This window comes from Dysidea avara, chromosome 11, assembly GCF_963678975.1.
Source record: "Dysidea avara chromosome 11, odDysAvar1.4, whole genome shotgun sequence".
NCBI lineage: Eukaryota > Metazoa > Porifera > Demospongiae > Dictyoceratida > Dysideidae > Dysidea > Dysidea avara.
Window position 1 is genome coordinate 11311909 of NC_089282.1, and position 15627 is coordinate 11327535.

General features: G+C 37.1%; 1 protein-coding gene across 3 annotated transcripts in view; it reads right to left on the minus strand.

The window, feature by feature from the left end:
• Positions 1–15625, minus strand: part of LOC136238322 (rho GTPase-activating protein 7-like) — an 18539-nt gene extending 2914 nt beyond the window's left edge. Inside the window, exons 1-19 of one of the 3 annotated variants that reach the window (XM_066028741.1) lie at positions 15517–15625; positions 15154–15213; positions 7857–7914; positions 6382–6453; positions 6246–6333; positions 6134–6197; positions 5198–6081; positions 4697–4768; positions 4446–4556; positions 4246–4394; positions 4111–4194; positions 3915–4040; positions 3732–3862; positions 3344–3526; positions 3145–3198; positions 2947–3090; positions 2725–2888; positions 2538–2663; positions 2317–2490 (exon numbers count right to left, since the gene is read on the minus strand). In XM_066028741.1, the coding sequence (XP_065884813.1) occupies positions 2317–2490; positions 2538–2663; positions 2725–2888; positions 2947–3090; positions 3145–3198; positions 3344–3526; positions 3732–3862; positions 3915–4040; positions 4111–4194; positions 4246–4394; positions 4446–4556; positions 4697–4768; positions 5198–6081; positions 6134–6197; positions 6246–6333; positions 6382–6453; positions 7857–7914; positions 15154–15207 (2738 nt within the window). In that variant the 5' untranslated portion in view covers positions 15208–15213; positions 15517–15625. Of the gene's footprint in view, positions 1–2316; positions 2491–2537; positions 2664–2724; positions 2889–2946; positions 3091–3144; positions 3199–3343; positions 3527–3731; positions 3863–3914; positions 4041–4110; positions 4195–4245; positions 4395–4445; positions 4557–4696; positions 4769–5197; positions 6082–6133; positions 6198–6245; positions 6334–6381; positions 6454–6519; positions 6785–7856; positions 7915–15153; positions 15214–15305; positions 15375–15516 lie in introns of those variants that run through there. The other 2 variants (XM_066028739.1, XM_066028740.1) reach the window with 2 other exon arrangements.
• Between the last annotated feature and the right edge of the window lie 2 nt (positions 15626–15627).

Sequence of the window (15627 nt, forward strand, 5' to 3'; positions counted from 1 at the left end):
TAAACTACGGGCATGTGAAAATAGATGAGATATTGTTCACAGTAATTTATTAGTTACATTGATCACAAGAAATATAAAACTTTGAGAACAGACATATAGGCTTTGTAATGGGTGTTGGCTACACCAGCATCCTTGACACATTGGTAGATTCTATTACATTCTCTAATCACAATATATAGCTATTGAAACAGTAGCCTATAAGTTAGTAACTCCTATAAACGTTACATACATAGCTTTAGCTCTGAATTTATAATACTATAGTTCTTAACCAATCAAATCATTGGAACTTAAGGATTCGGCGGCATCGACTCTACCTGACGGTGTTACTATTGCAAGGCGTTCAACAATGTCCTTGGCAAATGACCTCGGGGACATAGGCTTCTTGTTGGGGGTCTCACCGATGATATCTGCAGACACATCCAGGAGACTACTATCCATGTCTTCAATAATGCTACTTTGTGTGGTAGAGAGAAAAAAAAATGTAAATAATAAAATGTTTAGTTTAAATACTGTAGTAAGTTATGATATGTGTTAAGAGGTGATTGGTGAGAGAGAAGATGGTAGACGGAACTCTGTGACATTGTTCAGAATTCCAGGGGACTCTGACAATAGTATTGTCAATAGTCAGGTTAATGTTTAAACATTTTATTATTTACATTTTTTTTCTCTCCACCACACAAGTAGCATTATTGAATACATGGATAGTAGTCTCCTGGATGTGTCTGCAGATATCATCGGTGAGACCCCCAACAAGAAGCCTATGTCCCCGAGGTCATTTGCCAAGGACGTTGTTGAACGCCTTGCAATAGTAACACCATCAGGTAGAGTTGATGCTGCCGAATCCTTAAGTTCCAAAACCAACATATTCTACTACAGCTTTACCAGTAAAATTATGAAGAATTACAAATTATTTAGAAATATGAAATCCATAATAAATACTGATGCGGCAGCCAAAAATAGATGCAGGCGGTGGACGGGAAACAAAGAATTGGTAAATGTCTGCCTTAAATATAGAATGTGCACAAATCTATACTGAAAATTAATCTTTGAAGTGGTTCACAAGAAAATGAACAAGATCAGAAAATTAAAAATTAAATTACTTGCACTAATACAACAGACAACTCTACCTTGTATTGTAAGTAAAAACTTGTTTATGCCACTCATGTTTTAAGGTTCATTTAAATTCTTTTAACAAGGGGAAGTTTTGCATCCTGTAGCCTTTGCCGCTTGCAAATTTGTGACATTTTGTTGATAAACACGTTGGTATGTACACTTGTGACTTGAATATTTAATTTAAAAATGATTTACTAAAGTAAATAATATAAATATTTCGGTAACGTATTTACACAAATACAGTATCAACTTTGAGATTAGAATAAATAATTGTATATTTGACTCTATATTTTTTTGAGGCAAAGTAGATGATAGTAAAATCTCGATAGGCAAAGGTGATACACTTTTAAGAATCCAACACTACTCTCACCCAATGTTTGTTTCTTGGATCACTAGAGTGTGTTTACTATACGTCTTACTATCACATTCTCCTAACGGGTCCCATGTTATTGTTGTTGTTTTTGCACACAAACTATGTTTAGCTCAGTTTCATTGTGTTGTGTCCCCCACACACTTTTGCAATCTAATGAGTACAATCATGAGTTCCTAATTAAACACTATACTGAAAATATTCCTAAGATTCACATTCTACCCCTCATGAATGACTACTGTGGAAGAATACTATTACTTTCTTCATACAGCCATTGTTTTTCCTCATAAGTGGAACCCAAACAAAAACCATTTCCAACCTATTAACTTTTTGGAAAGTCCTTGTTAACTTTACAACAAAAACTCTCTAATGGTTGGTTAATAGCAGCTGAGACTGACATGTAACAAAACCTTTACCAAGGCACCAGACAACTAAAATGTTATTAACTGGTTCACAAATTGAGGCCAAGCTGACAACACTGAATCCATTTACATACAAAACCTTTCACTGGGATTGGACATGTTAAAATGTACAGGTTTGGAAGTTAAAAACAACTCAGCGATTAAGGACAGGATGAACTAAAAATGTTAACAAGTTTATTAATTGAAATATTACGCACCCATGTTTGGCACACCCTGGTATGCACTGCCTGTTTATCTAGTGCAGGAATTTTAATAGTTGTACTTCCTGGAATAATTGTCCCATAATATGGTCAAAATTGATGTATATCAATTTTCCTTCATTGTCTAACAAATTCTTAAAGGAACTTGCCAATAAGCCACTTGTACTGTCATAGACTAAAGACTTGACAAATGCATAATGAAGTTGCTAACCTGATATCCACTCTGTTTAGGATGGTTAGTCTACTTGCATTAGGTCCATTGGGTTCAATTAAAAACCGTGTGGCTAATACTGTAGTTCTGATTGAACCCATTAGAGCCGCTGCTGGATGACTTACAGATGTTGATACCACAGCGTAGCAGTTGTCACGACATGATCGCCACGCCCTACACCAGTTCTTGTAACACATCCGGTAATGTTGACACAAACGTACCTTAGTATGCATGTGTCTCGGTTGGCAAGAGGTGGTGGTGCCTGTGTAACATACTGAAAGACCTCAGTATTGTCATCGATACGTGACACAACACGACACTTTATCAAGTCAGCGTCCCATAAGTGTCTATGAAAATTAGACACATCAAAAACAATACTGTAGAGATTAAGAAATTAAGAATGAATACCTCTCACTCCAAAGTCTTTTCAAGACATTGTCAGTGTTAGTAGGGATTTCAACAGTGCCTTTCCACACACGCAGTGGTACACCATCATTAACCATTAAACCGGACACTTCTACACCACGCAGTACATCATAGTGCTGCCAACCCTTAGCTTTTTGTCTACACTCCTAGAATCCACATACATTAAACATAAAGCATCTTGCAACAGACTGACTGAAAACTCACTTTTAAAGTTGTACTGACGCAAGTGCTGATGTATGAGTGAAAATCACCAAACCCATATCTATCTTGGCCAAGCTCGTGATGTGGTACAGGTTCAGCATCCTCAAGATATGAGAACTGGCAAACATGAATCATGTCCGATGGTATCTATTTACACAAACATAAAATAATGACATGGTCCCCCACTACAAGTAAATTTACCATAAACAGACGGTCTACTTCTTCCACCATAATTTCCAGACACTTGTGGGCAGCCTACAATATGAAACACTACTAATTCTACATTAGTATAGTTCTGTGATAGACGTGTAAAATTTCTAAGCCAATTAGTGGCTGAATAGCTAGAGCCCATAATAGTGTCAATGTGATATTCTGATAAGTATTAACAGCAAATACTCACCATTGTCTCGGTCACTTCTTTGTTACTGCTGCTTGTAATGCTGCTAGGAGGGGTCCGGCTGGCACTACTGGAACGTGTTCGGAATGAGGTGGCACGAGATTTAACCAGCGGGCTTGTTTTAACCATACTCGGTAGTGTGAATATTGAAGGAGCAAAGCACACGCACAAATTGTGAATGTCCATCTGTAGGAACGCATAAAAGTGATAAGCTGGCCAATGAGTCATGAATAGTATCTGGGCGGTGGGTATGACATAATGACTACAATTAACAACATTGTAATGTCATCTTCAAAGGGATTAACAGTAATCCAACAAGCTCATTACAAGTGTTATTCATCTCAATACACACATACATAAGTTCATTTATTTATAACTTTGTAAATCTGACCTGGTTTATATCCGAGTGTTCAGCAACTTCGAAAAGAAATGTTAAAAGATAGTGTAGCGCCTCTCTGTTCTCATCCGGCATCAGAAGCATCACTGACTGTAGCGCTTGTAATCTTGCTGCCTCGGGAATACCTTTATATAACAACAATAAATATATGGCACAAGTTAGGCTGTTGTAACAAACCTTCTTGAACCGAAAGTAGCACCTCTGAAAGTTTATCAGTTAGCAAAGTCTCAGGGAGTTCTCGGAAGTATAGCTTTAGAAAGTCCGCCACTTCGTATGGTGTAAATTCAGAGTAATTTACATAATCTAAAGTGTGCCACACGCAGTGACAGCAATTAATATAACATAGTTTAGGTAATCACTGTACAAATTATACCTGGATTGGCTTCAGTTAGCTCTTTCAATGATGAAACTCGGGAACGGTAAGCTGCCTTGCGAAAAATCCCTTTTGTTGTTAAGCCTTAATGCGATAACATGGTAAATAAAGTCGTTATAAACAGAATTAACCTACCGTTCTTTCTGAGATATGAGATTGCGTGTAGAATTGTCTTTGGCAGAGCACACCCAGTTTTTATGATATTCAACAATAACGGAACCCCAAACACTTTCTTGTCTTTGTACTGAGCCACCTTTGGTTGTCGATTCCATGAAAGACGACTCCTAAATGTAACCAACACATTACAACAACTGTTTTCCAGTGCCAAGCCTTACAGTATTTTAGATGAAGCATTGTGCATCTCCAGTAAAGATGTTAATCGGACAAGAGACAATTTTCTTAACACAGTCATTTGTCCTACTGATAACTCATCTATTGGAATAAGCCTACAAACAAATCAACACCGAGCTAGATAACAGAGCAACAAGAACCAGTATGCAAACATATAAATATACATTACTATTTGTATAAGGCTTTACAAAGCTGAAGAATGCATCATGTAAGCTATATGACACAAACAACTTACGGTCTAACAGGCTTCAATGCTTGTCTGAAGCTGTGTCCTTTTTGGTAGCTATGCCAAACATGTCGTGCCCGCCTGGGTACACATACAAGCAAACTAGTAATATGAAATTCACCACTACACTTAAAAATTACTTGTCTTACAAAAGTAGACTTTCTAAGGGAGTAAAAAGCCAAGAATGTACTGCACATCTTCATTATTATCTTATTAGTAACTGGCAACTAAAAATACCCACAGGAAAAGGGAGTTCAGGAACTCATTCCACAAGTTATATTAGCTGTAAAAACAATCTAACAGATAAACAAAGTGCCTAACAGACAACGTGTTAACGTAACTTCAAAGGTTTGGAAATTCAATGCCCACTTAGTCTATGGAAACTTTACAATGTTGTCTAATTGTTAGAAAATTGCTTCATGACTTCTCAATAATTGACATGTTGCTGGCTGCTCTACAACTGTCTCCATGAATTATGTTCTTATGCAAATCCATTGTAGACATGCTCACCTTACATTGTCATTCCTTCGGTGAAACATTTGCGAATCATCTCCAGCAACATCGACTGCAGGTAAAAACACACTGTGTTCACTGGTGAACTGCTTATCAGTGATGTTGGGATCAGGCTGTAATATGTTCTCTTGGTCTTCCATGTATGAATCACTGAGGGAAGAACTACCGTATGCACTAGAATTAGCTTGCTGCTGGAAAAGACTTCCTGATACTATATTAGTAGCCTTTCGTCTTAAAGATGCAACTTTACTTGATACTTCATTGGTGAATGCCTCCAGGATGGATTCAGTACTGGAGACAAACTCTTCACCGCTGAAAAAGACAGCTGAAGACAGAACACCAGGACTATCACATTCATCTACTGGAGTTTGTTCTTGATTTTTTGCAATCGTCGGTGGACTACTAAAATGCCGTGGTCTATCAATTTGCACTAAAGGTAGTTTAGTAGGTAGAGTATGACAGTTTCTCATTGTGATGGTCAAAGTGACAGCGTTACTGGCTGCTTCAGCTGATACAATAGCAGGTAAATCTGGTTGACTACCAACAAGTTCTGGTATAACCTGTTCGGGTTCGGGTTCATCATTACCAGAAAAATATCCCTCTGATTTTGAACAGTGTGAGGGTAAACAAAACACTGATTGTGTTTTAAGCAATGGTTGATCATCATCATCCTTTGTATCAGCAAACGAATAACCTTTAACATTTCTGAGATTGGTCAAACTGCGGCTCAGTTCAGTGCCAGGTCTACTACTCAATAATCGATGGTCGTTGGTATCTGTTGACTGACCATTGCTGTGTTGTCTAGACCATTTCTTGCTCCGTTTCTGAAACTTCCAGTGACTGCTAAGAGCTCTTAAATCCTCCTCATCACTTTCTTCTTCCTACAATAAAATTGACTAGGTCCTATACATATAGCATTAAAAAAAAAGTTACCTTTGAATATTTTGTCACCCTTGCCAGAAAGAGATCGGCACACTGATTTAGTACTCGTAGTCGTCTGAAAAGTAAAACTAAATACAAAATATCTAAGTGAACAATATGCTACCTCAGTAATGACTCAATAGCAGCTTCATCAAGAAATCTGTGGTCTCTTTCTACTTGTATTTGTGAGAGGTCAATGGGGAAGTCTCCATCTATTAGATTCATTTAACTAGGGGCTGTATGCACTGTGCTTAACTTACCAGCGTACATTTGAACATATTGTGGAAATCCGGCAGCTCTCAGCCACGATATAGCATCTTTTGCTTCTCTCTCTGCAGCGAAATAAGTTTCAATAAACACACTACATGCTTTTCGTGGTTATATAAATTTATCAGTACCACGTTGCAAGACACTTTTATCTCCTCCGTTGCTAAACGTCCTACGAAACGCGTTCTTCGCCCTCAACAGAGGTGAACTAGGTCGAGCTAGAGTCTTTCCACTTCGCTTTCTATCGAGATCACTGCTGCCCGGGACGCACAACAAATCCTGCGCGCTGTGTGATAGGATCATCGAATTTTTATAGTTAATATTTCCTAGCTACTTTACGAAGAAGAATTCCAGCTATACGCTATGCTGCTATAAATCCATCACGAACCCATCTAACTAGCTAATTCCGCGTTGTACGTCATCTTCAAGTAGGGATCACGTGCTATAAAAGGTTGCGTAACCAAGTAACGCGCCATTTTGTTGGCCAATGAATAAAGCTAGTTGGTCAGGAAGAAATGCAGTGATGAAAAGGGGGAACTACGAGTTGAAGTCACAAACTCCTTCAGACTTTTTTAACCAGCCAGTAGCTAGCCCAAGTCCTAAATGTATGTTTTGATCAACAGTAACATGATTTATTATCTAGCTATCTACTGCAAAATCATGTACAACGTGGGTGTAAACCAGTCATAACTAATCAAGACAGTTTTGCAAAACCCTCCTTGGAACTGCTACTTCAGCAAACTAAACAGTTAGCTAGCCACTAAATGTTTGCCGACTAAACTAGAAAGTTTGGTCTACAAGCTGTTCGACATTGGTACGAATTAACATCATCAGCAAAACCACTGCAGTTGTTACTAACTAGTGTTGAGCAGACTTTGGCTGCCACATGTTGCTACTTTATTAAAAATGTTTAGTAAATATATGGGCAACATTTGATGGATATTTAGGAATAGAGGTCTGAGCTTGCCAACAATGTGTGTTTAACAAGCAACAAAAACTTGAGATCCTCTATTGAGTGATAACACATTTTCAAAAACAGATACTAAAGATCAGTGTTTATTGCAAAGTAACTGGCTATTTTGTCAGCAAATACATATCAGCCCAGTCCATAATTCCATGCATATCAAAAATATTATATACAGCAGTAGTTTCAGTTTAGGTGTGGATTGTGTAGGTATGTGGCAATTGATGCCAGAAACATACTTATAAGGAAATGGTATAGAACATAACACAAACGTTATGATGTCAATAAAGGAAAATATGATTAAAGGAAAAAACTTATACATTCTGTAATGTAGCATTACAAACATATTTTCAGGAGTGTGAGAATCCGTGCTATTCTAAAACAAAAGAGGGAAACAAGGAAGAGAATTACAACTTTTGGAAATCACATAATCACTGATAAATTGATATTACATTTTTAGTGATGGTTAGAGATTTGATTGAGTTTGGCTTTTGTTTTGTTTACCTGTTATTTTTCCTTTGATATTTACTGACGATGGGGGTGTCGTTGGTGTAGTAGGCACCTGTTATTAAAAATAAAACAACAAAATTTAAAACAACAAAAGTTTACAAGAACAAAAATAAATATTAAACTATCCCCTCCACAAGTGCCAATAGCTAACAATCGAATATACTACACTACATGTGCATGTAATAGGATACAGAGAATTAGCCACATGTAAAATTGAAATTGAGCTACACCCATGTGCACCTGTGTTAATTGTCAAATAGATGGCAAAATTTAATGTTTCAAATATTCTCAGTTTGTGTTTTGAATCAAAAATAAAATGTCATATCAAAAAGTCTATAAAGAGATTTCTGAAGTGCTGAGTGTTTTCCACCACATTTCTCACACTGTAAACACGTTAACATCTTTTAAATGAGCTAAAAAGATGAGTGGGTATATCTTGCATTTATTCACTTGAAGAATAAGCAAGATTTATAAGTAAGATATTGTTTTCTAAACAACATCGACACTTTTAGATATTGTTTGTGACAACCACATGGTGGGTCATACGTTCCTACAGTAAACACTTATACACTTCAATGGTACAAGATGTCACTTTTATAGGACTTTGTGGACATTAATTTAAAAACAGAGTGAGAAACCTCCCCTAAAAATTAAGAGATCAAAGATTTGTTCCTTTATGGCTTGCGATAAGACAGGCCCTATGTATGTTGTGTGATCAGTGTCTAACTGGAGTAGTATGATATAGAGAAATCAGGTAATAACAGTGTTTTTCCTAACTCTTCACGTGGAATATGTAGAACAGTAAATATTTCACATTGAGGTGGAAGTACAATATAGTGATCAATTGAAGACAGCTGATATATATTTTAAATCTGGCCAATAAACAACTTGAACGTTACTCATATACCCAGGATACAATATACACAACATTGCTTGCCATGTTACAATCAAAAATAGTGCGGAGACATCACATCTTCAGTCTGGTTAGCTCCTAATTAGCTAGGGAAGGTTAATTTATACAAAAGCTAAACAGTGCTATCTGACTGAGGAGGAAAATGTGTGTTTGATCATTAGGTGCAGTATATCAGATGAGATTGTGTGTTGAAAAGTGATATCAAGAGATATTTGTAAAGGGGAACAAATAATGAGCCTTATCTGAAATTACATCACAGATATAAAATGGCCGCTGTAGTGTGGGGACGTTTGTAAAATTTGTATGGGTGACTATGGGAAGAAAATTTTTGAATGACAATATCTCAGCCAAGAAGGAAGATATCGAACTTTAACTAGCAGGTATGGTTATAAGACATTACAATAAGTACGTAAAAGCGATTTTCGGTTGATTTTCAAAACAACACTAGATTCCTATTTTTTCAGCTAATTTATAACCATGCCTGCTGGTTAGAGTTCGATGTCTTCTGTCTTGGCTGAGATATTGCCGTTCAAACAATTTCTTCCCCATAGTTGCCCATACAAATTTTACAAATGTCCCCATACTACAGCAGCCATTTTTATGTCTGTGACATAATTTCGGATAAAGCTCATTATTATGAACTCTTGAATAATTCCAAGTTCACAATTGTCACACTTCATTGTGAGAATATTGATTCTTATGTACTTTACCGATGGCAAGGATCTATGGAGCAAACCTTTCTGATTTTGGGATCACAAGATGTCTTAATAACAAATGCAACATATCTTTTGAAGATACTTGTTTCAGACATATGCTGTACAGTACAACTAGTCTTGATGACTAAATGTTGCTTGGCCAGGATGGCGAATAATAATAAGGTGCAAATGACACATTAAGATTTCATACACACACTGACTAGAACAGCAGCCATAATATAGTTCGCACCTTGCCAATATTTCTTTTTTCACCATCCTGGCCAATCAGCACCTCCAAAACAGGATACTATATAGTAGCCAGAACCATATTGGAGTTACTCCATCAACCATCACTCAAAAAAGGAAATAAAGTGGTCTGGCCATGTGAGACTGCAGTACATACGTAAGCTATTCCAGGAATGAGCAAATTGCACTGAAGAAACCTAAATTTCAGCCTGTAAATCACTCCTGTGTTTGGAACCAAGGAATGAAGTGCTATGGGGTCAGGTTACACACGCCATCACATATACTAAAGCTGGATAATAATAATACAAGTTCTCACACCAATTAGAGAGGGAAAAGTTTAGACTCTCACAGAAAAAAATTCACAGAATTTTATATATACTTTGTGAGTAAAGTTGAAGTCTGAGACATAAGTTGTGAAGTTAGGTGGCATTACGGCAGTCAAAGGTACAGAAATCATCTCCAACTCTTGCTACAATGAGATAACCAGAGCTACCATCATTCAGTGGGACATCTTCACCTTCCAGTATACTCCAGAGACAGGTGTCTCAAATTTTACTATGATTAAATGTGATAGCTACTGTATACCTGAAAACTTTTGCAGTATGTAATTTTCATGGTTTTCACAATTACTAAAGTTACTGTGAAATTTTATCACATGAAAGATTGTGTGTGAACCACAAATGTAGTGAGGAAATGACCACAACATTTAGCTTTGATATTAGTGTTATGTGTGGATAACACATCTAAGGATGTTTGGCTTCTCCATATCACACCTTGATAATCACCTCTCGTGTTAACTGCCTCGATCATCATTGACCATTCCCCACAGGGATTGCCACTACAGTGCTACTTGGTTCAGATGTACTTTAGCAATCAGTATGACCCTTGAAGTAAAAATCAATCCAGCGTACCACACACTACCCAAATCATCTGCTAGGTCATCAACACTTGACAACAGAAACTACTGGACATTATCATGATATGGTTATGCACTTTGTCAGGATTTACGTGTTTTATATCTTCATGGATATCCCTTTGCCCAAATTTTTCGTGTTTTAAATTTCAGGTAACGATTTCGAAGACTATTGTTCTCGACTGCACAGCTACGAAGGGTCTTGACCTAACATCTGGTTTCTGTTCATAGAACTCATAAAAGAAAACCAGCCAACTTTGTTCAGATTACTCAAATACAGAGTGATGCCATATTTGAGCTCAAAAATGCACCTACATGTGTATTCCAGTGATTGATGCAGCAGTCCCCTCAGGCAATAAACTGTAATACTGTACAATACTGAACTTTGTAGAAGCGTAGTTGACACCTTGTTGGTCATTGATTGGAAGTAATTTGGATCACCATAAATTGTCAGGCTATGAAAGGAACACGTTAAATGGGGGTGAAAGTAGGGCTCTGCAATATACCTATATTTAGTCATACTGAAGTATTAACTAAGCCACAATACTATATACTGAGGCCCAATACCAAACCGTGATACCGAAATATCGAATATACCAAATACATCGCAGTGGTTAATAGTAAAATACAAGGAATTAGATGTTGTGGCATCGAAATAAACTATGTGTTTACATGGCAATACCGCATAGCCCTAGCTGTAAGTTAACCCATCCAAACATCAGGTCATTATGAAAGAAGTAGATACCCTTCTACTTGCTGTTGGGGCCTGAAAGACTGAGTACTAGATGAGAATTACATGTGCTTGACATTGAGACAGAGCATGCAACCATTCATGCATATAGTGACCACCTTGTTAAGCGACCACTTCACCCATGGTAGCACAAGAGACCCTTTCAGATACTGAGAGTGGGGACCTGCTAATCACAGAGAATGGTAGTAAGCACATAGTGGTCTTCCAAGATATCTCTGCTAAGTGGCCAATTCAATACCCAGTCCCCACATTTAGTGGAACTGCAAAAAAGTAGCCCCTTTCTTTTGGGGGTACCAAAGGCCCAACCACAAATTTTAAGTTGAAAAATATATATTTTCCAGTTTGGGAGGTAGGCAACAGTGGACGGGGACCCACAAATTCAACTTTTCTTGGAATACATTCCCTAGACATCTTTGTAAGTCACAGCATGTAGTTATAATCTTGCATTTGTCATGGTGCCTCACACAAGTTATATCTATAAGTAGTGTTGCACCGATAATCAGATCAGTTCTTGGAAAAACCATATATTGGCTGTATTGGTATTGGATCGGCACCATCAGAGAAAAAGCAGCAGATACAGATATATGTAAAATACATGCTCATGTGTACCAAAGTATGACCGTATAGAGTAGCATTTTACTTTGCAATGTTGCTATTACTGTTTAAAAGTACTGTCAGCTTTGTTTTAGCACTACTACCACTACAAACAAGCTAAATTAGTCATTTATAAACAAATTTGTGGTAAAATTCACTGAAGGATAGACATGCAGTATTATGTCGGATCGGCTAAGTTTATCGGCTTGGAAATACTATCCAATATCATTTATCGGAATATCGGCAAAATATCATATCGGTGCAACACTATCTATATGTACCTCTGAAAAAAAAAAGAAGGTGTGTAGCTGACTGTATTAGGTCACTAGTGCTGCACAATCAGCATTTAGCTACTAACTAAAGTTCAGTGCAAACAAATATTCTAGGGAAATAGCTTAAGGCAGCAGTTACACCAGCAACTCGACAAACAGACTTCATGCGCCATAAAGTCTGTTTGTAGGCAATCTATGAGGCACTGTGAGACAGAGTGGTCGAGATTAGCCACTGTAACTTACAATGGTATCTAATACAAGTATAGAATGTATAATTATATAAAAAAGTCAGAGTACACTGTTTATACCAACCTGTTTGGGGTTCACTAAGTTAAAAGCCATCCATGGTGTGACAGCAACTTGGGAACACAACTCTCAAGGTTATACAGAGGAAGCATACAAGTTGATATGTTAGCCCAAGGACCAATATTAACCATACAGGAATACTCACATGAGTCTGAAAGTGAAAAATCTTCCTACATACTGTTTGGAATAGCTTGCCATCCACCCACTGAAGCAGAGTTGTCATCACCTCCAAACTGGATGAGCACTGATGCCACTGCTTATTGACAGGCCACTATCCTTGGCTCGCTATAGTATGGAACTATTTAGGTACATGCATGAAGGAAAGAAGCACAAGTCTCACCATCCACCCAAGTAGTTAAAACATCTACTACAAGAAGATGTTGGACATGGAGCAGACAGAATAATACTCAGAACGAATCAAATAAGACAACAGTGACAGCTATGGCTACAGCACTAAGTTGTTCAACCTCAGGAAGCGGCCAAAAAGAGAACTCAGACCAGTGCCTCCAATGGAGAGGCTGATAAGTGAGTGAGGATGAGGCATCCCATCCCCACTCACTTATCAGTCTGTTGATCTAACAGAATGACTATATCAGTACAACAATATGTACATACAGAACATGTATGAATAGAAGCCATAGCAAATAAAGTATCTTGAAACATTAAAGCAATCCTAACAAACTCCACCATTTTTCAGTTTCGCACAGAGCCCATTGAGGCCCCATGCGTGTAACAGTCGTGGTTAATAATAGTGGGGAGGGCCTATTGGTGACGCTTAAAAGCATTTCCAGGATAAATATATCTTTTATTTATTTATTAAGGCTTTACAGCACAAGTGCTGAAGGTCTGGGCAGTATTGAGAATTCTAAGAATCAATACGGTATTAATGAAATAATTGAAGTTATTCAATAATTTTTGCAATTGGCATTTGTGATTATGTACATCTAATGGACATTAAACTGAAGCAAGCGAGGTATGTAAAAACTAGGATATCAATATTCACTGAAAACTTATATTTTGAAGTTACAAATCAGTCTGACATCAATAAAATGCTTTGGAATGGCTCACATGTAATGTTTATGCCAACGGTATCCTGTAATTACTCTCGGTATTTGCAATATATTGTGGTATTTCAATTATCACAATACCAAAAATGCCATTCGGCGTGTATTAATATCTTAATCATATTGAAATATTGATCTATTGCTAGTTTGTAGGACACCTGGTCCTACAGCCTATTTAAAGTTGTTACATAAAGTGAACTATGCATAGACTTTCATGCACTATCAGTTCTTTTTGCGAAGGAGCGGGCGGTGCCAGTCATGAGTACACAAAGAGGGCAACTAGCGTAAATAATCAATTATCATTAAAACTATCATAACTTTGTAAGTGAACAACCTACGAAGGTCCAGTTTTCACTGTCCAATAGACCATTCTTCACTCTCCATAGAAAAATTTTTCAAAGCACTAATGGAAGTAATCAGCTCATTATTTCAAGAAGCATAAAACCACAAATTAATCAATTATCGTTGTCGTTAATCTATTATCGTCCATCCAATACGTTGCCATAAATCTATCATCAATGGGTTTAGAAACTTTTCTCTGTGGAATTTATGGATTTACAAAAGATAATATGGGGATAACCTTGAAGGGTAAATGGCTTAGGTTTGGCTTTGTTATGCTGTACCATCATTCTGTAATTACATTACGGGTTTTTCTGGTCGGTGAAAACCACCAAACTATAGTATGTATGCGTTGAGCTGGATCCTCAAAACCCATGGATGCAATTACACACAATCTTGAAATTTGGCTCATTTGTAGCACTGCTTGACCCGCTAAAAATATTTCAAAATCGGTACTGCAGCTACATAGTTGTTTATGTTATGAATATAGCATGGATACCTCCAATGGTGCAAGAGCAACCAAGCCAACAATTTAATACATCAATTTCAGACTTGACTAATCCCAGACACACAACACGCATACCACACCTAATTTCTTAGTGAATTGACATGAGAAATTACTAACACAAGTTAAGCATCTAATGTTCAATATAAACTTCACCAGTTGCTGTAGATATTAACATTTGTGTGATAGAGCAATTAATGTATGAGTGAAGTTTTGATAGTGTCAGTTATTAATATTAATAATTCAGCTATGGATGATATAAATAAATAACCCCTAATTTGACAAGTCATTAATACCACTATTTAAAAATCCAACTTTTCGTACTCAAAAAATCACATCAGACTATTATTGCCATGTGATACACACACTCTGATAACTTTACAAGATAGTGTTTGTCATAACAAATGCTACATGCATTAACTTGACAATCTATATAGCCCAGACCAAGCAAAGGGTGATATTTTCAAAACAACACTTTGAATACAGAAATACCATATTACAAATTAATTCACTATCGTACATTTTCCTTCTTAGCAATAAACATAATGAAGGGATGCAATACTGGCCTTTTGGTTTGTGTATAGTTGAAGGCCACACCAGTGATAGTATATTTGACCACAATGTGACCTAATTGTCATCATAGGAAGTGACTGGTGTTAACCACAACAGTAGTTTGTCGTTGACCACACTTACCACTCTAAAGCTATTGAGGTCTGGGGATACATCAGGGCCATCATCTGATGCCATCAAACACTGTTAAAAAAAAACAACAACAACAAACAGTATTATAATAAAATCTAGTTATAGTATATAAACAATGTTGCTTGGTAACACGCATTTAACACCTTCCATTGTGTTTGGAAGGTGATTGACAATGGACTGTCACTTTTGGCCACCATAAAATTGGTAACGAGCGGTCGAGCCTCCCGGATGTATGAAATTCGATAGCAGATCGTGCGTGTATACGTCTATTGTCTTGTACGGACAGGCTCGACAAAATAGGCAATATACAATTACTGATATTAATAAAAATGCCAGATTCACATTTCAACTTACTTCAGTATGGCAAAAAGCTGATGACGGTCTTGCTACCGAGTTAGGTAATAACTAATAAAGCAATTGTTCTTAGCGTGTAAAAATACAATATTTTTGCTTAAATGTATTAGG